Genomic DNA, 22,889 nt, shown 5'->3' on the forward strand with positions numbered 1-22,889 from the left:
ACATGGTGGCTAGCTAGGAATCATGCACACTATACATTACTCTAATGATGGTCCAGAGACGGCCGCGATTTCGATCAGGGCCTGCCTGGCTGCGATTTTTTCCATCGCCGCCGTAGAAGGCTGCCCTAACGGTGGTCCAGGGGCTCGGTCTGATCGTACAATGTCGAACGGTCACTTCCTTTCCTTTCCACCCCGCGTGCCGGTCGTTGTGTGGCTTTAATCCCGTGCGCTATGCGCTGCCTATTGGGTAGGAGTAGAATGGAGGTCGGCACCGATGCCATCTACATATCGTGTGGCTGCAGGGCGCCGGCCAGCCGCATGCACAACAGTAGAAGCTAGCTCTCCGCACGCTCGTACCGCCGTACTGGACGACGCGCGCGCGGGCGCTTGTGCGCATTTCTATTTGCGGCAGCATCACATGACCCCCAAAAGCGGCTCCAGATCTGCCAACCGGGCAACGAGTACTAGCTGCAGGTACGTACTACAGACAGGGACGTAGAACTACGTACTGTACGTCGTGTACAGCACTAGCTAGGAGTGTAATCCCGTGCGTGGCCTGTAGCCTGTACGATTATGATGTGTGCGGCCTTATCTGACAGGCTGGGCCTGGACCCCATTGCCAACGACGCCGCCGTACGTATGCTCGGCCGTTGGTGGTGAATAATTGTGGATGGATCCGTGATCGGTCTCCAAAAACTGGAACTAATTAAAACCACGGCCTCGTTTTATGGTTCCGGGGAAGTTTTCTGTGTATTTGCCGGCACGGGACAGCCCGCTCCATAACATCTGCCCCTTGCCAAACCAGCCCCGTTGCCGAGGCGCACCGTGCACGCACCACTAACTCCACCACGGACGCGAGGTCCTTTCCGTAGGGGAGGAGCGCACGTTTGGACCGCCGCCCATTGCACCTCTTCTCCTTAGCACGAGATCTTCAAATGAACGCCACAACGAAGCCGAAAGTAGATGGAGATCGTCAGATCGGGCTCTGATAGATCTCTGCATACTCCATGCATATGGATTACTCTGCAGAGATCCCACCAGATCGCCCACAAAAAGGCACGAACATTTCCAAGGGAAATCATCATGAGATAACGCGCACTGAGAAGATCCAAAGCCTGGCGTCCGTGCAGCCAGCAGCCACACGCGGTCCTGTGTTCCAGCATATCCGAATCGGCCCGTATCCAACACGACCACAGGCATGGCTGAAGGCACCGCATAGGGCTGCCATGTTGTCGAATTAACAATCGATCGAGCTAAGCTGCTTATACTGAAGTTGCAGCCCGAAGGAAAAAAATTGCAGCTTAGCCCATTTCTGAGAACCAAGTTTTGTTTTAGACATGTAATCAAGGTGGTAATCAAGTATGCTTGTCTTATTTCCAAATTAATTATCGGTGTCCACTCCACCCTAGTTCATACTAATGTCATTGGGCCGTTCAATGCTCAGGCAATCTTTGGGCCTAGCTACGTCAACTGATCTGGCCCAGGTGCACAGCTCAGCTGTTTGTCCCTGAAAAAAAGACCAGCCTGTTGAATTGCCAGGTGTGAGCTCGTCTAGAAAAGAAAAGAAACAGTTCCTAGTGTGTATTTTTTTTTCCTATTGGGGTACCTTGGTAAAATTTTTTCTTAAATTGGCTACTCACTGTCACAAATTTTATCTTTGTTGGTAAAGGAAGTGGAATTCACTCCAAAAACTAACTGCAAGGAATTTGTCTCTATTGTGCAACTCCTGCCGGGTGGCCGGTCCCGATGTTGCACAACAAGATCGTAGTCGAAAACACACACAATCACGAAGTACAGTAAAGTAGATGAACACCAAAAAGTAGAGAGGAACATGAGCTCTTTATTAATTTCTGATCTCAAGTGTACGTACAAGGGGTAGCCTCCTTTTCTTTGTATAGGCCCAATGGATAAGAGCCCACAACAAACTATTAGGTGGAGGAACGAGTCAACAGGGGGGTTGGTGGGGGGCGCACGACTCAGTGGCCACCCCACCCCTTTGTTGGTTCCTCAACACTCCTCCTTGGACGCTTATCCGTACGCCATATGCCTCAAAAATTCTGAAAAAACCTAGTGGGAAAAACACATGGAGAAATAAAGCATAGGATACGTTGCTATGTTGCACAGATTGCCTCGTTAAAAACCTCATGCGAGAAACACAAGAAAACTCGCTGAGGGGAAAAGAGTACAAACGACTCAATCTCCAAGATGAGTACTTGATCGCCATGATCAAGACTTAACGATGAGTATGTGAAGTATCTCCTCCTGAACCTTGCATCTCCCTAAGTCTCAACATACTGATTCCATTCCCACACTTTTCAAAAGTGGATGCCGGTAGTGACTTGGTGAACAAATCAGCAAGATTTTCACACGACTTAGTATGCAAGACCTTTACCTCGTTCATCTTTTGCAACTCATGTGCATAGAAAAACTTAGGATTTATATGCTTGGTGAGGCTACTCTTCACATAACCCGTTTGTACTTGTGCAACACAAGCTGTATTTTCTTCATAGATAATGGTGGGGGTCTGGACGGTGTTCAGCCCACAGGTTTGTTGAATGTGGCGAACCATCCGTCGAAGCCATACACACTCACGTGATGCTTCATATAGTGCTATGATTTCCGAGTGGTTCGTCGAAGTCGATACAAGACTTTGCTTTGATGATTTCTATGAAACAACAGTTCCACCACATAGAAAAACATATCCAGTCTAAGACTTGGATGTATGCGGGTCCGACAAATACCCTGCATCGGCATAGCCTATCAAAGATAGTTCTTGATTTCTTCTATAAAATAGCCCAAGATCTTTGGTCTCTTGCAAGTACCGAAAGACATCCTTAACACCTTTCCAATGCCGTTTGGTAGGATCAGAATTGTACCTAGTCAGCAAATTGACGGCGAATGCTATGTCCGGCCGTGTACAATTCGCGAGGTACATGAGTGCTCCAATAGCACTCAGGTTAGGAGATTCTGAACCCAGAACTTCCTCCCCCTCTTCTTTCGGCCTGAAAGGATTATTGTCTTGCTGTAATGACCGCCCAATCATGGGAGTCTTTGAAGGATATGCCTTGTCAAATCCAAATCTTTCCAACACCTTTTGAGTGTAGGTAGACTGGTGCACTAGAATCCCATCATGGGAATGTTCCAGTTGCAAATCTAGACAGAACTTGGTTTTACCTAAATCCTTTATCTCAAATTCCGACTTCAAGTAGGAACTTGCTTTCTCAATATCCTCAGGTGTACCTATGATATTCAAATCATCTACGTACACCGAGATTATACAGAATCCATCTTGGGATCACCGTATAAATACACGTGGGCAATCTTCATTGCTCGTGTAGCCCTTTTCATGTAGAAAACCGCTCAGGCGATTATACCACATTATACCCAACTGTTTAAGTGCATACAGTGACTTCCTGAGTTGAACACTGTATAGACCTCTGTTTGCACTGTCTTGGTTCGGAACCAGGAGACCATCAGGTATCCTCATATAAATGTCCGAATCCAAGTTACCATACAGGTAAGCAGTAACAACATCCATCAATTTCATTTTTAAGTCCATATTGACTGCCGTTGAGATCAAATATCTAAAGGTAATTCCATCCATAACCGGGAAGTAGGTTTCCTCATAATCGACCCCAGGTCGTTGAGTAAACCCCTGAGCAACTAACCTTGCTTTGTACCGTACTACCTCATTATTTTCATTTCTCTTGCGGACAAATACCCACTTATAGCCGACGGGGCGTACGTGGGGAGGGTTCGACACACAGGTCCAAAAACCTCTCTTATGTGCAGAGATAATAATACGGTAGCTATTGCATTCTGCCAATCTTTCCAATTCGACCTCTTCTTACAATCAGCGAGCGAGTTAGGCTCGGGGTCAAAATCGATGATTGCGGCAATTTTCTTAGCAAAGTTTATGTCGACATTAGCAGTCGCTCGGTTTATTGATTCTCCCGTGTTAACATAATCTATGGCCTTTTCGTCATGGGGCGCATCATGCGCATCCTCTGTCTCAACAGGATTTCCCATTCCTGGAGCGAGGTCCTTTAGTTTTTCCACGTCGATGTGTGCGCTCACATCTCCGCTGGATGCTTCCACTGTTGGAAGGTTAAAGTCCGGAATTCCTTGCGCTGGAGATTCCGTACTTGTGCCAGGTTTCAATTGGCTCCCCTCACTCTCTCGGGGCTTTTTAGTAACCGAGTGTGATAAATCCCCCTTATCCTTTTTCGTCGGGTGTCCCCGAGTACTTGGGATTTGAGGAACCGGATTTCTCGTCCTTTTAGGCCTTTGGACTCGAGCGGGTAGACCCACAGGATCCTTGGGTATCTCTACCCTTTCCGGTACATTGCGCGCAGTCACATGTGATTTTGTCACACTTCTCAAATCACTAAAGTGATCAGTCAGTTGATTCGCTAAAGCATGCAAATCTATTATCTTTTGGACTTCTCTATGTGTCTCACTTGTAAGCGGGTCATTTGCGTGGATCCCTGTGGCTTGCCACGTCAATTCTCGACTTTTCTCGTCAAGGTTGATTTCCTCCCCCTAAAGTCGGGAAGAGATCCTCGTCAAAAATGCAGTCAGCAAAGCGAGCCGTATGAAAGTCTCCTGTCATGGGGTCCAGATACCTGATTATGGACACAGTCTCATAACCAATGTATATCCCCGACTTACGGAGCGGTCCCATTGCTGATCGCTAAGGGGGTGGTATCGGTACATATACCTGGCAACCGAACCTACAAAGGTGGGAAATTTTCGGTGCCGACCCTTGCGCTAGTTGGACAAGTGAATGGATGTTGTAGGCTGTGGGTCTATAGTTGATGAGATTTGCGGCGTGCAACACTGTCTGCCCCCAACACGTGGTTGGTAAATTACAACCGCGAAGGAGTGGTCTGACAATGAATTTAATCCTCTTAATCAATGCCTCCGCTAGTCCATTTTGCATATGGACATGCGGTATAGAGTGCTCAACCTTAATGCCAAGTGCCATACAATAATCATCGAACGCTTTTGAAGAAAATTCTCCAGCGTTGTCCATTCGAATAGACTTTATACGATGATCCGGGAAATTATTCCTCATTTATATGATTTGCGACATCAACTTGGCAAAGGCATGGTTCCGTGTAGACAACAAGTTAACACATGACCATTTAGACGAAGCGTCTATGAGCACCATGAAGTATCGAAACGGCCCCGAAAGGGGCTGAATCGGACCACATATATCCCCTTCGATGCGTTCCAAAAACGCAGGGATTTCATCCCTCACTTTCAATGGTGATGGTCGAATGATTAATTTCCCCGTCGCGCATGCCGAGCACACGAAATCATCATGATTCGGGAAAATTTTAACATTCACCCCATGCCCATTTGAGTTGTTGATTATATTTCTCATCATTCTATACCCGGGTGGCCTAATCTATCATGCCATAAGCAAAATAGTTCAGAGCTTCTAAATATAGTCTTTAAGGTAGTGTACACGGGCGGCGCTACAATCTTAGTGTAGTAAAGCCCCGTGTTGAATGAAGGCAACAACATGCTTACCGTGGGCATCGCGCTTTGTGATAAGTAGGCACTCTTTGCCATTATCATCATCGGTCTCCACATGGAGGCCGTTTGCACGGATGTCCTTAAAACTCAAGAGTGCGAGTCGACTCTGGGTACAATAATGCTTCCTCAATGAGCAAAGTTGTTCCCATGGGGAGTATGATAGTAGCTCGTCCAGAGCCTACTATTTTTGACTCGTCCCCTGCAATAGTCATGATACTCGCCGGAGTCTTTTTAATGGACTCGAAATAACGAGTTTCTCTCAAGATGGTGTTTGTGGTACAACTATCCACAAGGCACGTTTCCTCCATTCGAGCGCCACGTGTTCTAAAATATAGCATCTAATTAATTAATGAAGCGAGGAAGTAGCAACATAATTAAGTAAATGCGACATACATTTCAGAACATAACAAGCCATCAATATTAATAAAGGAATTAATGAATGAATTCAACATCCAATCGCCATAAAACCAATATGTTTTGCTCTCGTAGAGCTTACAATAAATCGATTATTCAAATGTATGGAAACACACCACCATGCAAATATAAAGGAATAAAGCAAGCTAGGTAGACTCTTCCATGAGACCGTTGACCTCAAGCGCAATCTTGTTTGCGGTCACGTCATCCATGGTGAAAAGTGCTGCAGCGTCTTCCAAGTCCAGACCAGATGGATGATTCCCCGAGGGCTCAACATCCATCGGTGTGGTGGTGTCAGTAGTGGATGCCTGTAACATCGCCAAGGATGGCAGCGTAGGGATCATCTGCGGCGGCGCCACTTGGGGCGCCACAGGCCCCCCCCCCCCTCCGTAGATAGTGAGGTTGGCCTCATGTGCCTTCCTCGCCTTATAAGCATCCGCTACGTGCTGAGGTGCGCGACATTCGCGGGAATAATGAGACTTCCCGCCGCACTTGAAACACACTTGGGGCCCCTTTGGCACCTTGGTCTCCTTCTTGTCCTTCCCTGCCTTCTTGCCCCTCTTCTTCTTGAGGGGCTTGCGGATTTTGAAAGTGTTGGCCTGCACTTCTGTGCGCGCACTAGCCCCCAGTGGTTGCACGACAAAGTTCTTTTTGAGAACCTCGTCATGCGCCTCAACCACTTGGAGGATGTCGATCAGCTCAGAATATTCCTTGTAGTTCGCTTGCCGGTAGCTCCGGGAGGACTGCACGGCATCCGGATGAAAGGTTCAGAGAGTCTTCTCAATCTTCTGGCTATCGGTGAATGTAACATCGCATAGCTGAAGACGAGTACAAATTCAGTGTAAAGCCGAGTTGTACTCACCAACGGACCGAAAATCCGCAAACCTCAACCGGGCCCATTCCGCCTCTGCCTGGGGCTGGGTGGAGTACTTCAGTCTTTCGAACCGGCGTTTGAGTGCGGTCCATAAGGCTAAGGCACTCCGCTCAACCATGTACTCAATCTTGAGTGTGGCGCAGAGGTGGTGGCGTAGGAAGTGCAAAGCCTGGGCATTCTCAGCCGACGTGGCGGCCGGGGCACCTTTGCCACCCAAGCCAATCGGGCTCAAGAGTTGTTTACCCTCGAGCCAGATTTCCACATCAGTTGCCCATGCAAGGTAGTTACCACCATGCTGTGCAAGTTCGTCAAACTCGCGCTTGGTGATTGCCGACATCCGCAAATATGCATGATTCCATTTAGATTCCAATGCATAATTGCGATGAAAATACATTTGTGGTTTAATTTGTCGTTCCAATATTAAAAACATGTGATTCTATGCTTCATAATACGATTCAAAGTGTTTGAACAATTAATCTACAGCATAAAAAAGCACTAAATCGAAGCATGTTAATATTAATGGCATGTTAAGCAAGTGCAAAGGGCAAAAAACGCCCAAAAAGTACATTCCCGAAGCAAATTTGGCCCAATTATGCGATTTTAGATAAAACAGACAGTTCCAGGGACATATATGCAAAATAACACAACATGAATAAAATGCATGTAATTTACTGAAACGTCCCGGACTAAAACGCAAAATTCCTGGCCCATGATGCATTTCGGGTTGCCAGCCCATTTTCCCTTTTTTTTCCAGCCAAAAAAAGGCCCATCCCGCGCGGCCCAACTGGACCAGCCGTGCCAGCCCTAGGGTTTCCCTTGGGCGGCAGCCCGCGGCGGCTGCAGGCTGCGGCGGCCTGCGCACGAGGCGGCGACGCGCGCTCATGCCCAGCGCGCTCCTGAGGTGGCGGCGGCCGGCGCACTGGCGGCGCTCGCGATGGGAAAAATCTGGCGGCACGGCTCGCGGGCATTCATGGCTGCGGTGGCCGGCGGTGCGACGCTCGACGGCGTGGCGCCGTCTCTCCCAAAAATTGGTCAACAAGTCCCTCATGTGGCAGGATGGATCGGCAATTGTGCCGACGACTTGGTCAGCAAGCGACCTGCGAGGAAAATCCAATCTTGAGGTGAAATACAACGAAACGAAACTAATCGCAAAAACGAAATCGTAACGCAGCGAGGAATCCATTTTGCAATAAAATTTCAGATCCAATACCTCCATAATTTTTGTCGAGAGCCTGCTTGAGGTAGGCTCGATGAAGGCTCGGGGTAGAGGCTCGTGCACAACTTCTGTCGGCTAGCCGGTCCCGAGGTTGCACACCAAGATCGTAGTCGAACACAGACACAATCACGAAGTACAGTAAAGTAGATGAACACCAGGAAGTAGAGAGAAACATGAGCTCTTTATTAATTTCTGATCTCAAGTGTACGTACAAGGGGTAGTCTCCTCTCCTTTATATAGGCCCAATGGATAAGAACTCACAACAAACTATTAGGTGGAGAAACGAGTCAACAGGGGGGTTGGTTGGGGGCGCACGACTCGGTGGCCACCCCACCCCGTCGTTGGTTCCTCAACTGTCTCCACTATGTCGGAAGTCTCCTTTGGTCCTTCCTTGATTTTTCTCTCTCTTTTCCTAGACCAAGATCATGATTTTATGGGGTTAATTTGATATATTGCACTGCAATTTTGGCGATTCCGAAAGACGCAATCGCAATTCTCATCCTTTGATCGACCCAATGTAGTGGCATCTTTCGAAGAATTTGTAGATTTGTAATGTCATTTTTCAAAAGATGAGAATTGCAGTGACATTTTTCAAAATCACCAATATTACGGTGGCATGTATCAAATTAACCAGATTTTATTTGTTGTATGGACTATGGAGTAGGTCGATCAATTGATCAACACATCTTGTGTCTTCTTAGGTTGCGTTTGGCATTGCGGTGGATTCTCATAATCTTCTTTTTTTCACCCTCTTATCGCTACTTTTGTGTTTGGCAAACCAACTTTTCGCTACTTTCATGTGTATTTTTTCACAACAGATTATAAAATAAGTTCAGCGCAACACAGCTCAGCAATGCCAAACTGAACCTTAATCAGGTCCATCGCCACTCACAGACTCACTCCCAGAAGCTGATCGAATTCAAGCCCGAAGGATGTCCAGGCACCACCCGATCGACGACATCAATCGAGCAAAAACAACTTCCACTCCCTCGTGCGTGGCCCCTGCGAGAGGGGAGATGGGATCATCAGATCTTGGGAGTGGGAGGCAGTAATGGTCTAATGGAGCACTGGATCAGCAGTAATGGTCACTCCACCGAGCAGATCTCGGTTTGCATCCGCGTGCATGACGAATCGGCGCCGACGTAGAAGTAAAACCTGATCTCGTATACTATCCAAGTGTCCAAATCCGTCGGCGACGCGCCTCCCTTGATTCAGACTTCAGAGGTGTTTCGATTCGACGCTTGTATTTCCAATCTGTCTGTTGCTAGTTTGATTATGGTACGAATGGTCTGATACTATACCATACCCAGCATACCTAAGACAGAAAGGAAATCCCAAGCTAAGTAACGGTAAGTCCGAGATTGCCTACTCCCTCCGTCCACAGATAAATGTACATCTCCTTTTGTGCTAAGTCAAATGCACAAGACACATTGCTTCGGTCCTTCGTCTGCAGAACGGCCTCAATAATTTCCATATGCTACATCGCAAAAGTTACTTTTCGTGCAGCGCTTACGCCAAGTATATACAATTAGGAAAAAAAAATCCATGAGTAAACCGGTAAAGATAAAGCTTCGGCCACACTGCACTGACCTGTCACGTGCCTTCCGTTCCAAGTGGAAAAAGGACAGGAATTTGGACTAGAGATGCACCAAAATTCTACCACTTCTTACCAACTCCAAACAGCAAAAGCTCACCCACGACCCCACTTGCTTATCCATCAGCTCACCATGAGTTGGAGCAGTTTCCCACCGATGGATTAGAGTAAATTGATCTGAACCACCACAATTCAGTGACTTGTTGCAAAAATCACCGGTTTTGCTAATTTTTGCGCAAAACCACCACAATTCAGTGAAGTTATTGTACATATCACCGATTATGTCGATTGAGGCATATAAGTGCGTTTTTGACTGACCGGACCCACACGTCAGGTTGACCGGGCCAAGCCGGCGTTACGTCGTCCGTTAGTGCTGCTTGGAAGCGTGCGCACCGCTCCGAGACATCGTCAGGGCAAGCAGCAGCGGCTAGCTCCCCGCGCCCTTCCCTTCCTCCCTGCCATCTCTTTTCTCCAGCAACCAAACAGCGGCGGCGCGCGGGGCTGTCTTTGTCAGCGCGGGGTCAGGGGCTCGCGGAGCCGTGCGCGAGCGGCGGCGGAGCAGCAGCGGCGCGCGGGGCTGCAGGGGCGGCAAACGGGTCTGGAGGCATCAGCGCGGGGGCTGCAGCGGAGGCGCTCGCGGCGGCATCGCGTAGCGGCTGCGGTGCGCGCGACGGCAGGGGCGGCGCGCGGGACCGCCGGCAGCAGCGCGTGGGGCTGCAGCAGAGGCGCTCGTGGCGGGAGCGCCCTCCTGGACCCCGCACGCCGGAGTTGGGGAAGATGAACCCGGATCCGGCTCGTCCAGGCACGGCGGGCGCTCCAAGGATTTCTCCTCGTGCGAGCTGGCACAGGGAGACGGATGGTGGCAGCACCGTTGTGGATCCGCCGCTGGTGCAGGCCGGCGACGGTGAGGGAGGCGGCCGACGGAGGGGCTTCGCGGCGGGGGCAGCTCGGGCTCGGGTTGGTCCAGGCGAGGGCGGCCAAGGAGGCAGCGCTGTATTTGGGTGGCAGTCGTGGCAGCCCACGACCTTGCCGGCGTCGTGGTAGATGCCGCATACTCCATCACGATGCCCAGGGTGCGCCTGCTTTCTTTCTCTCGAATTCAGCGAATTCAGCGCATAGCAACAAGAAGAAGAGGAGATAAACAGAGAGGGGAGTAATCCAACCGGCGCTAATGGACGGGACTAACGTCTGGTACGTCCGGTACATGTGAGCCCGACCGGTCTGAAACGCACTTATGCGCCTCAATCCACAGAATCAGTGTTTTCTGCAACAACTTTACTGAAATGCGGTTGTTCTACGCAAAAATTAGATAAAACGGTGGTTCTCGTAAAAGCTCAGCTCACCGTAATGTGGTGGTTCTGTACGATTTACTCACTGGATTACGTAAGCAGCAGACTGGCAGTGTCCTTGCAACTGTTTTCGTCAGGTGATTCAGTGGATCGTAGTCCTGTGACTTCTTCTGAAGAACAGAGCAGAACCAGGCACTTATGCAGGGGTTTATTTGAGACCAAAATCACTCCGTTCAAGAAGAGTTATGGATAAACAGGACAGGCAAATTTCGAACAAAGAAGCAAGTCACAGAAAATGATTGTGTGAAGCAGGAGGAGGCCGTGTTCCAATTCGCAATTAATATTCTGGCAGTCATGGATAAACAGGACGGGCAAATCTTATCCTTCACTCACTAATTTAAAAATGCAGGTTGGTCTCAGATGGATATGATATTATGGGTTATGGGGCGTCCCCATCAAGTGCGGAGTAAGAGATCTTTCGGTGCTTTAGCATTCACTAACATATTCAGCTGAGAATCGATATGCGATGATTATGACAGGACAACATCTGATACCAACAACAGATGCGCATCACTAACTTGTGTTTAGAAATCACAATGCGTCCCATTTGTAACTATAAGGGCAAGAAAATTCAGTATAAACATGTACAAAAAGATAATGCCCAGCCCGGTACAAAGTACAGACTAGAAATGTCATGTCAAAAGAAAAAAGTACAGACTAGAAATGTACTTGAATTGTAATTCTCTTTTCTGTGTCAGCAAGCAAGCTTGGAATGCCCTGGCTGTTAAGATCGAAGGTTACAGTCAACAGTGATGAGTAATATCAGTTGTTGAAACCATTCTGAATTTACTGTAAGTGACTAGGGAGGGTACAACTGAAGTCACGACGAACCCGAGAGCAGAGCAGACCGTGCCGATCAGATGATGGGCGGGGGCGGCGTCTCCCAGACGTCGAACACATTCTCCTCGTTGTGCAGTACGAAGAGACGGTCGCCTCCAATGGAGAAATCGCAGATGGGGCCGCCGTAGCTCCTCCTGAGCGTGGACGTCAGCACGTGCTCGGGGCCACTGAACACCGAGATGCTGTCGTTCATGGAGGAGAAGAGCTGCCCCCCGTGCGTGGCGAGCTTCGGGTAGCAGCTCTCCTCCCCGGGCGCCTTCCGGTTCATGAGCTTGCTCCGGGAGCTCCAGCGCACCCCGCAGGCGGTCGTCCTGAGGTCGAGGAAGCCGAGGTCGTCTACTGGTTGATGACGCAGACGGAGCGCTCGTCGTCCATGGCGATGGCGTGGAGCACGCGCTTGTCCTCGGCCGTGCCGGCGTCGGACCAGGACCAGGCCACGCTCTTGTCCCGGAAATCCAGCAGCCCGATGGAGCAGTTGTCCGTCTTGGGGAACAGCGTGGCCACCATGAGCGCGCTGGCGGCGTCGAGCCACTGGAGCCTGTCGGCGTCGCCCAGCGCGCAGCCCGGCGGCTCGTAGAAGAAGTCAGCCTGCTCGCCCGTGGCGCTGTCCCAGACGCCGACGCCGTGCTCGTTGAGGCGGCCCTTGCAGCTCGCGAAGATCCTCCCGGAGGAGCCATGGAACGCGAGCGCGCCAGCGGTGAAGGGCTTGGGCTGGCGGGCGTGCTGGACGCGGAAGCGGTGGCGGAGGTCCCCGGAGGCGGCGGAGAAGGCGGCCATCCCGCCGCCGTCGTCGCGCGTGCCGTTGCCGAGCAGCCGCTTCTTCTCGCGCACGGCGACGGGGAGCGTGGCGGCGTCGAGGTAGGCGGCGGCGTTGACCTGGGAGTAGTGGTCGAGCGACACGGGGCGGCGCTCGTCGAGCATCCAGTTGTAGACGCGCACGGAGCCGCCGTGCGCCACGCAGAGCCCGCCGTCGGGCGCGGGGCGGATGGCCGTGCCGTCCCCCGGGGCGCGTCCGGGGACGGAGGAGGCCAGGCGGAGGCGGTCGCCGTCGAAGGCGCCCCGGCGCGCGGAGCGGACGTGGTCCAGGAGGCCGTAGTAGAGCGCCTCGCGGTAGAGGAGCTTCTCCGGGAGTTGCGGCGGGACGTGGAGACTGCCCGTGCGGAGCAGGTCGAGGAGCACCGCGAAGCACGCCGGGTTGCGGTCGATGAAGTACTCGGCCGGCTGTTCTGCTCCTCCGGCGGAAGAAGCGCAGGGGACGTTCCAGGAAGAGTCGAGCAGCGCGCCGAGCATGGAGTCGCGGCCGGCGTTGGCGTGCGTGGTGGTCGTCGTCTCGAACAACTGCCCGCCCACGTTGAACCGCACGCGCCCGCCTCCCGCCATCGAAGCGAGACCAGCCGGTCCTACTCACCGCGCCATTATTCCCCTTCCGGCCTCCGGTCCAATCCAACCTCGGATGATCGGACCGATGATCGAACTCGTCGCTAGCTGAGACGAGAATCGGCTGTGAATCGGGGTGGGGATCAACCGTGCGGGTCTCGTAGTAGGGGAAGGTTGGATTGGAGAGCCGGTCCTACTCACCGCGCCATTATTCTCTATCGTGGGGTTTGGTTGGGTGAGGAAGGTGAGAGGCGCGCCGGCCGGAATAGTTATATGTGTACAGGGCGTATGCAGAGCAAGTATTCTGTCAGCAGTCAGCTTTCATTATTTGCCGCTGATTTTTGTTGTGGTGGTGCGTAATTAGTACGGCTTAAAGAAACGAGACGGAACGGAGGGTGGACGCGGGTAGGGACGGGTACACTGTTGCTTTGGCGTGACGACGGCACCGTTCGGTTCCCCCTGGTGAATGCTCCGTGCCATATTGCAAGAATCTGCGCTGTCAAAATATTTTAAAAAAAACGGCCAGAATCTGCGCAGGGGAAAGGAGAAGTCGCCGCGCCATCGTGATGGGTTACACCGGCGCACGTTTCGACGTTTACACGACCACCACATGCTCAGCAGCTCAACCGGAGCAGCGGTAGACGCAACGGCCAAAAAAGCGTTGACTACTGACCTCATGGTTCACAGGATACTACATCTCCAGGAGTCCGGGACCCATGTCTTGTCCGTCCCGTTAAATTCGGGATTTTATTTTTGACTAATTTAGTTTAGTCATTTTATGTGTTATAATTGCATGCCTCGTCCCATTTCTAACAATATTTTCACGTTTTCCTCTTTAGGTTGGCGCCAAGAAGACAGCCATGAAGTTTTATACTTTGGCGCCACTCTATTCTATGTTGGTTATGATCCGAAAATTTAATAAATTTCCAACTTGGTTCAGAGTAGGTTGAAGCCGAGATGTAGGTTATAACTGTGTTATACTTCCTCCATTTCTAAATACTTGTCGCTGCTTTAGTAACTAAAAATAGTAACTAAAACAGCGACAAGTATTTAGGAAAATTTAATAAGTTTCCAACTTGGTTCAGAGTAGGTTGAAGCCGAGATGTAGGTTATAACTGAGTTATACTCTCTCCGTTCCTAAATACTTGTCGCTGTTTTAGTAACTAAAAACAGTAACTAAAACAACAACAAGTATTTAGGAACGGAGGGAGTACTATACATGATTGGAAAAAAAAAAGTATTGTGATGCATTAACAAGAATTTTCGTGCCAAATAGGGATTACATTTCCAAACTGTCTTGAAACAACCAAATATGGGTTTAATCGAACAAGAGAACCAGATTTATCAAAAATACGTCAGATTTTTGGTGAAATCTTCAGAAATAGTCAGCTCAGTCCGTTCCAATCACCTCATTCACCTCATTCGCACGGCCTTACCAGTTTACCACTGACGAACAATCTTCCACCCAAATTCCTGCTTCTGTGTTTTTGCTACTTTCGTTACTCTATTCCTGTTCTTGTGTTGATGTCGGATCGCGTGGTTGGAAATGGCACGGCGAGACGGCACAACCTTCAAGTTTGTTTGTTCTTTGTATCCTTTGAAGCTTTTCGTACGGATTGTATAGCGATTGGTGTTCTTTTACGTAAGTTGGTACTTCCCCCGTTTCATAATTCTTATCTCAAATTTGTCCAAATATGGATGCATCTATTTTAAAAAACGTCTAGATACACGTAATATTCAACAAGAATTATGAAACGGAGTTGGCATGGGCGCATACCAATAAGTTCTCAGTCACAGAGTGACAGAGCTGCTTCCAACACTTCCATCGTACCACGATTGGCTCACGAATCGGCCATGGTAACACCGCGGGCGCGGCGCCATCCATTACGAACATCGAGTGACCCTGCCAGTATAGAGATCCACATCCACCGGATGGTAGTATAACCTTGGCGTGCACAGACAAGAGACAGAGAGAGTCAAGGAACACATGGCTAGAAAAACAAAAGTAGTTATATACATGCAATGCACATCTCGAGTAATGCACACAAAAAAATCGTTCTGAAGAAGTTTCCCAAGCGAATTTTTTATAATACTCCCTCCGTCCCATAATACGAGGCACGCACGCATTTCTAGATCCTTAATTTGATTAATTAAATATGTATGTTTCTAAACAAAAAATACACCATTAGATACGTTATCAAAAGAACTTTTTAATGATATAATTATTTAATTTATATTTAGTTAGCTAAATTGTCAATCTAGAAATGCGTGCGTGCCTCATATTATGGGACGGAAGGGTTACTCCATATGATGTAGACAAGATTTTGATCAAAAAGTGATTTTATGTGGTACGGAAATATAATTACAGGTATCAATTTCATGTCATATACTAAACCAGGTCAAAAACTTGTCCTAACAAATGTGATGTGCTACTCCCTCCGTCCGCTTTTACCGAACGCGTTATTTGAACAGACAAGTACATCTATATGAAGCGTCGCGGATACAAATATTAGTACTATCCTTATTCCGCGTCTATCTATACGAACGGCCCAATGCAAAACGCACACGATGCGTGGGCCGAGGAAAGCGCGTGCGCGGCCGGCGAATAATCAAGGTACTAATCTCAATTGATTGGACAACCAAACCGCAAGTGGGACCTTGCACTCGGGCAGTTTCTTCAAAATATCAGACTCCCAAGACTGCCTTGGTATGGGCGCAAAAACTAAAACGACCGGTAAAAACGGACGGAGGGAGTACATCAATACATCATCAAAATTACATGAGCCATTAGGTTTTAAATGATAGACGGCTAAGATCTGACCTCCAGATCTCCCTAATTTTTATTAGTAGAGATAGATTAATAGCCATTTCAGACTGCTAGCTCAATAAAGAAAGAACATGATTTCGGCTTCCAAGTAAACAAACTTTCCATTCATAATTGATGCTTCATGCTCGAATAGCATCGACACTACAAGTAAACAAACTACTACATTACAACGCAATAAGAAGGCTTGAACCTCTGCAAGCATGACAACCGTTTTCCAAAAGGTTTCAAGCCGATCACAATGAACTAAGTTAACGCCTAAACATTACAGATACTACCGAGACTGCTATAACTAGAAGCTGGTTCAGGATGTTCAATCAGCACAGGGCTCAGCACGCAAGCAGCCCAAGGAAAAAGAAGCAAGCATGACAGGTTGCCTCATGCCAGAGCTGCAGGCACGGAGAAACTAGTTAAGGACCTTCCTTCTGCGCTTGTTCCCAATAGATGCTTTTGCAGACCCCTGTTCTTCATCTTCAGATGACACTTCTTTCTCCCTTGGCCTTCTTTTTGTTGAAAGACCATTTGACTTGGATCCATCAGAAGCTTTCTGGGTGCTTGGGCCTTTTGGATTAGATACACTGGATTCCTTGTGCTTGCTGACAGCCACATCTTTTGATCTGTTGACACTTTTAGTGCTAACAGCCTCATCCTTGTTGCTCACCTTGCTAGAGGACCGAGACAATCTCCCACCTTCATTTCTAAGGCTGCTGCCAGCTTTAGGTGTCTCTCCCGCATCCTTTTCTGCACTTTTCACCTTCAATCTCGCTGAAGTCACAGGGCTATCATCATTTGACATACTATTGGTGGAACGCAAAACTTTTGGACGTCCTCTCTTCTTGGGAAGATCACTGTCATCAATGCTGTCCTGTTTGCTACTGTGTAGAAAAGGAAGTAACAATTTCACATAAACTGTGTTATGTAGGCAGAATCAAGACGGAACATCAATATCAAACACTTACTGGGTAATGAATTCCCATTTCTCATCCTTCAGCAATAGTATTTCAATGTCACCATCATCATACACAACCTGGACGAAAAAATAACATAAAAGCAAGAAAAACAAGAACCTCGTTAGTCTTTGGTCAGCACAAAGGAATACAGAGAAGCAGCAAAAACACACATCTAGTGAACACGCACCTTGTGCTTTTTTGAATTAGCGTCAAATTTTTTAACAACGCCATTATAGAACCTGCAGAACAAAAACAGCTTCAAAACTAACCAAATAACAGGATAACACAACTCAAGGAGAAAAAGTCATTGTATGCATAACTAGTGAAAGGAAAGTTAAAGAAAAAAAACAGAATTATGTGTATAGCTCCACCCAGAAGCGATATTGGCTTACAAATTTTATTCAGAAAGAAGACAAATGAGCAACCATAATGTGCATTTAGAAACATCAAAAAATAGGAATGCATAATGTAACAGAAATGTTGTCAGCAAAAGCATGTGTCATCCTCATCTCAATCAAAATACTTTATTCTAAAAATGCTAATAAGCATAAACAAGTAGCACTTCACACTAACGACTACAAATTGACAATGTTAAAAACAACACTGCATCTAAGAAACATGGACATATGATTGTCCAGGCACTCACTTCTTGTCATCAGGCCACCATACTTTGATTCTTGAGCCAATAAGGCTTCCATCAAGAACTTTGTTTTTCTTCGACGGAGGGACCTGTCAGAAGCATGGAAAAAGCTTTACCAACTGAAAGAGAAATCAGATCGCAACAAGACCATTCACCAACACTAATAAATAACAAAGGATGTATACCTCTTCAGCTTCCTGCGAGCGTTTCCTTTTTGATCCCCCACTGTCCCCTGGTTGGGCTTTGCTTTTCTCCATCTTAGTAAATGATTTTGGAGACACCATTTCCTGCATTTGCGATAAAATAGTGATTGTAGATAACATAGTAAGATCGTTATAAGATGCTCAAAATTTCACTTGCAAATAGAACTAATACTGGTCAATGCAACTGAAACTCTATAAACTTCCTAGAACATAACAACACAATGCCATTACTACTCAGAAAACCATTATGCTAAAAGAAATGACTGGAGAAGTTCAAAAACATGATAACCGCCAGAAGGTAGAACATTAGAAAATTAAAAAACAGATTATGCCTGTAAAGTACACTATATTTGCCAACTAAGAATAGTAAAATCATGTTAATACGAAACCATAATTACACATGCATGACTTTTGTGCAAAGAAAACACCTGAAAACGTCTACTGGTAGCAAGATAATTACCTTCAAACTTTGATCTTCATCAGTTTCTTCATCAGAGAGTGTGTCTTCTTTCTGCAGATTAGACCTGTCCTTTGGTTGGTTCTTTGAAGATTCTTCTACGTTACTTCTTCTAGATGACAATTTCACACCATCTTTAGCCCTTCCTCCAGAAGCACTGCGTGAGCGGACTTCTTTAGATTCTAGACCTGATACCTGGCTCTTGCCAACAGGCTTCTTCTCCTGTGACTTTGCTGCAGGAGGCCGGCCTCGCTTTGGTTTATCTACAGCAGGTGTACTATCAACAGGCTTTGATTTGTCATCAGCAGCTCTATTGCCAGTCTCTAATGCCAGCTCATTCTTACCATCATTTGTCTCTGGGGACAACTCCCCAGATGCCACAAGTCCCTGATTAACGCTAGGAACCTTAGAACGTTCAGTCACTTCATACTCAGTTGAAGTGTCAAGCTTGCGACTTTTCTTTGAACTGATACCAGATAGCTTTCCAGGCTCCGCGGTGACTGGTTCTGGTGCTTCCTTGTCACTGTGTATCAACTCATCAGAAACTTTTGTCTGCTTGTCATCAGAAAGCAGTTCAGGCTTCTGTTTAGAAGAAGCTGGTCCATTTGGAGCCTTGACATTATCAGCTGAAGCACCACCATTGTTCAAAGAAGGTGTGAGAGTACTGCATGGATGACTCTCATCTTGTCCAGGGCAATTGACATCTTTCTCTGATTTTGAAATTTCCTAGAAAATAAAATATACACACCATTATAACTCTATATTACTTCCTAGAACTCTAGGTACTTAATAACCAAGGGAGATACCTGAGGTGACTTATCAGAAACAGTTGTCTGAGGTAACTTTTTGTCAGCTACCTGCACATTTAAAACTTAGGATTTTAATAATCAGCTGCTGAAATATACCATATATATATATCAAGCAATACTCTGGCTAATATGATCTCAGCTTTAGACAATGTGCACTACAAACATTGGTGGATCATGTTACTGACACTAGCAGAAACCAAAATGTCACCGAACTGTTGTTTGTAATTTCACATTAACACTATTCTTGCAGAAACAACTCTGACTCTTCAAAATTTGAAGGTCCAAATTCTGTTTGGTCCTTCCCAGGTTAATATGATCATTCAAAACTAAAATACAGTACCTAAACAAAACTGCCATAGAATGCCACAGTTTATGTTACACTCCTACAGCTAGGAGTACCCAGATAGCAGAGACCTATTTTGCTACCCTAGTGAGCAACAAATCTGACAGTTCCCAACATAAAAAGTAATTTCATTGCACCCATGGACCCCTGTTTGCGAAAAAGGAAGAGCTTCCTGTGAGCAACAAGTCTGACTCTAGCCGAAAGGAAATTATACCGGAGCACCCTTGTTCATTTCATTTCAACAGAAATATAAAAATGCACTAAATGCGCAACAAAATAAACCAACCATCCGATCGATTTCCAAAATATCTTCAGACCTTCAAATAGGAGTTGTATACGGTTAAAAGTTCAGCTTACCGTGTCTTTTCCAGAAGCATCATCTTTGTCATCTCTAGCATGTGAAGAACCTTCTACCAATGATTCAACAGTTTCGCTGTACAAATTTAAAGGAGTGCCCTGAAGCAACTGAATAAACACCGGCTTTAACTTTTCAGGACATAGATTCACTATCTTCTCTGCCAGCGTCAAAGATGCCGGAAATGAATCCTGGAAAGTCAAGTTAAAAAGGATTAGTGAAGATGGTAAGAATTATATCGTTAATGCTAACAGTGTAACGATGCAATTACTTTCTTTTCCTTTCTAAGGTTCTGAAGGAGGCACGATGCCAGATCTGGGTGTACAGCCTCACTCTCCTGGATTACATACATCATTATAGTTTCCATAGAGGAGCTGACATTTTCTTGATGTGTTGAGCTGAAATAAATTAAGAAAGTAAATGAATGAGATGAGAAACAAAAATATAGTCAACAAAACTAACACGGCTAAACTACACACAACACAACCGTGCACATACATAGAGGAAATATACTAATGGACAGGCAAATAGTGTGATTTCTTGAAATAGAAATCTGTCGTGAGTTACTGAGTTCCCATTTCAAAATAATTTGTCAATTTATCAACAATCAATATGTAAAATCCGAACAAGTAATTGCGGAGATTCGCGCCGGAACGTCCACTGATACACTGTATCAACTATCAACTTGCACCAGTTGAAATAATCATGTGCACTATGTACACTACTTTTTCAGAGAAAAATGAAACAAATTCCAAACAAAAGAAGGGAGAGCTAAAAAGGAAATAACATTTGATGGAGGAGTGTGTCATATTTTATGCAGCGAGCTCAACTGGACCTGAGTTCTTCGAACAAGTGATTTGGAGAAGCTAAACATTGGGGGAAATGAAGAAATTCCGAAAATCCTAGGTAAGCAGATGTAATCACTAATTTGTTATCAGGATACAAGTTACTGATAGAGACATATCTCTAAACTGTCGCAAGCAAGAACATCAAAGGAAAATACAATGCCGTAAAAAATTTAATCACTATAAAATCTAATCATGTCATATGAGCAATGCATTATGAGAGGCGCAGTCATTCCTAGGGATCTCTCAAAGTCAAGATCACAACTTCGCTATGTCCTCTCCCTAATCCAAATTCATTTGACAACATCCACACTCCTTTGAAAGTAAAGATGAAAACAACTTATCTCTTCCTAATGCATTTGGCATCTCCCATATTCAACATAAACTATAGAAAAGGAAAACTAGAAAAACAGAAATATGTTCCGTACCTTATGGTTCTGAAGAAATGGTGAAATGTGTCCCGTATCAGGTCCTCACACTCGAGATCTAACATCAAGACGCAAGACCTCACCTTTGCAACAGTTTCAAGAATTGAAACCCTCTTTGCAAAGGAGGGGCTGTCCATATCATCCAAATTGCCAAAAGCCTCCACGACTATTGCAGTAAACACATCCTAAGGCCACATACATACGCGACAAGGGTAAGAACATGTAGACACCATGGTTTCATCCTGAGAAGAAAAGAAGACTCACCCTCATCACGTCATCCTCATAGGGGGCTTCTGGTGCAGTGATCCTGGTGACCTCAGTTAAGCAAGAGGCAACAGCAACCTTGACGCCTGGATCAGGGTGGTTTAGTAGACCTTTTTTGGTCAAAGCCTCCATCGTGGGGCGCAGGGCATTGGATATGCTCGTTGGCGGCGATTGATCCACCCTGGATAACCAGGTATCCGCTTCCTGCATAAACAAAACAAAAAAAAATCAAATTCAAAGTTCCTAAGCAACCAAAATAGCACCTACTTCCTGTAACTTCAGGTTATATGAGTAAGCAGTTAGGATAGGCTAAAGATACAGTCCAACGCTAAATTGTAGAGCCGATAACTCCGTCTTTGTGACGAATTCTTCCTTTATCTCAAAAAAAACTGACAGATAGGAGAACAGTGATAACAGCGACAGCAAAGGAAGTGATTTTCGAATTCGCTTGGGCGCTCACCTCGAGTAAAGATAGCAGTTCAGTGTTGGGCTCCGGTAGCGAGGAGAAGCGGGCGCCGATGTCGCGCAGCCGCCGCTCAACTTCCATCTGCGCAGCCTCCGGCGCCATAGCGGGCCTAGCGCACCGCTCCAAGAACGGTGCAAAGATCTATGGAGGTGGTTAGGGTTTCACTAGGGGAGAAGGGGAGACGAGAGAAAGAAAGCAAAGGGGCCGGTTGGGTGTGGGGGACGGTTTGGGCGATAGAGATGAAGGAGGTTTCTCGATTTTTCGCTTTCTTTTTTTTTTGAGGGCTTGCCTCTCCGAATCGTGCTGGGTTGGGTTCGACTTGGGCCGAGGAAGTCCCTTATTTATACGCGTATCGCGGTAAATTTTTATGATAAGCTATTAATGTCCGCCAAATATAGAGCTGGTAAAATGCGTGGTATTGAGCTGGTGATATTTTTTTTTAATGTGCTATAAATGTATTCCAAACATGAGTTGAAAAGATATGTGGTGGCCAAGTTTAGAATATAGCACATGATATTTCTATTGGCGGTTTGTTTGCAAGTGTAAACCCGTAGTATTTTGTGTGTCAGATTTGTAATGTAAATCTCGGTTTCACACGACTAGATGGCAAATTGTGTTGGCGGCATTTAGGGTTCTTCTGCATGAAAGTTTTTTTGGAAAATATACGTACGTATGGGAGTATTCTAATTGGAAGGTTGTAAAAAAATCGTTTATAATCACATTCAACGATAATGACGTTATATGTAACATTTACAAATGTCTATTAAATACACGGGCAAACGTATCGTATAAACCCTAGCTACCACAATTATCGCATCCCTACTCTTACGTTGTGTTGGCCACGTTTGGGCAGCTTAACCCTAGTTGCCGCAATTTCTGATTATTTTGCAAAGTTTCTAAATACTCATAACAAATAATCATTTATAAAATCTCGATACCATAAATTAGCATCCCTATCTTTCATATGTGTTGTGAGTTTGTAGGTGGAGAATACATCGATTCCATTATAGTTGATTTCTCTTGACCTATGAGCTATGGTAGTCAATAGTCGTTTGACAATGACGACATTCACGCCATCAATGCTAAACCCATTTTGC

The 22,889-nt window shown here is 46.6% G+C and overlaps 1 protein-coding gene and 1 pseudogene across 2 annotated transcripts; both read right to left on the reverse strand.

Moving 5' to 3' along the window:
* Positions 1–11,482: 11,482 nt before the first annotated feature.
* On the reverse strand, positions 11,483–13,639 carry LOC100830700 (annotated as a pseudogene).
* A 2,455-nt stretch (positions 13,640–16,094) lies between these two features.
* Positions 16,095–22,048, reverse strand: LOC100825062. 2 transcript variants are annotated; one of them, XM_010241780.3, is made up of 12 exons: positions 21,787–22,048; positions 21,327–21,530; positions 21,063–21,247; positions 20,061–20,187; positions 19,792–19,980; positions 19,089–19,139; positions 18,286–19,008; positions 17,808–17,909; positions 17,629–17,711; positions 17,170–17,221; positions 16,992–17,059; positions 16,095–16,904 (listed from the first exon to the last, which is right to left on the reverse strand). In XM_010241780.3, exons 1-12 carry the CDS (start codon positions 21,892–21,894, stop codon positions 16,439–16,441), a joined length of 2,358 nt encoding a protein of 785 aa, XP_010240082.1. In that variant the 5' UTR covers positions 21,895–22,048; the 3' UTR covers positions 16,095–16,438. The 2 variants fall into 2 exon arrangements, with proteins under 2 accessions (XP_010240082.1, XP_003580083.1); XM_003580035.4 differs by having other exon boundaries at positions 16,095–16,907; positions 21,787–22,046.
* Between the last annotated feature and the right edge of the window lie 841 nt (positions 22,049–22,889).

The sequence above is a fragment of the Brachypodium distachyon genome, chromosome 5 (genome assembly GCF_000005505.3).
Source record: "Brachypodium distachyon strain Bd21 chromosome 5, Brachypodium_distachyon_v3.0, whole genome shotgun sequence".
NCBI lineage: Eukaryota > Viridiplantae > Streptophyta > Magnoliopsida > Poales > Poaceae > Brachypodium > Brachypodium distachyon.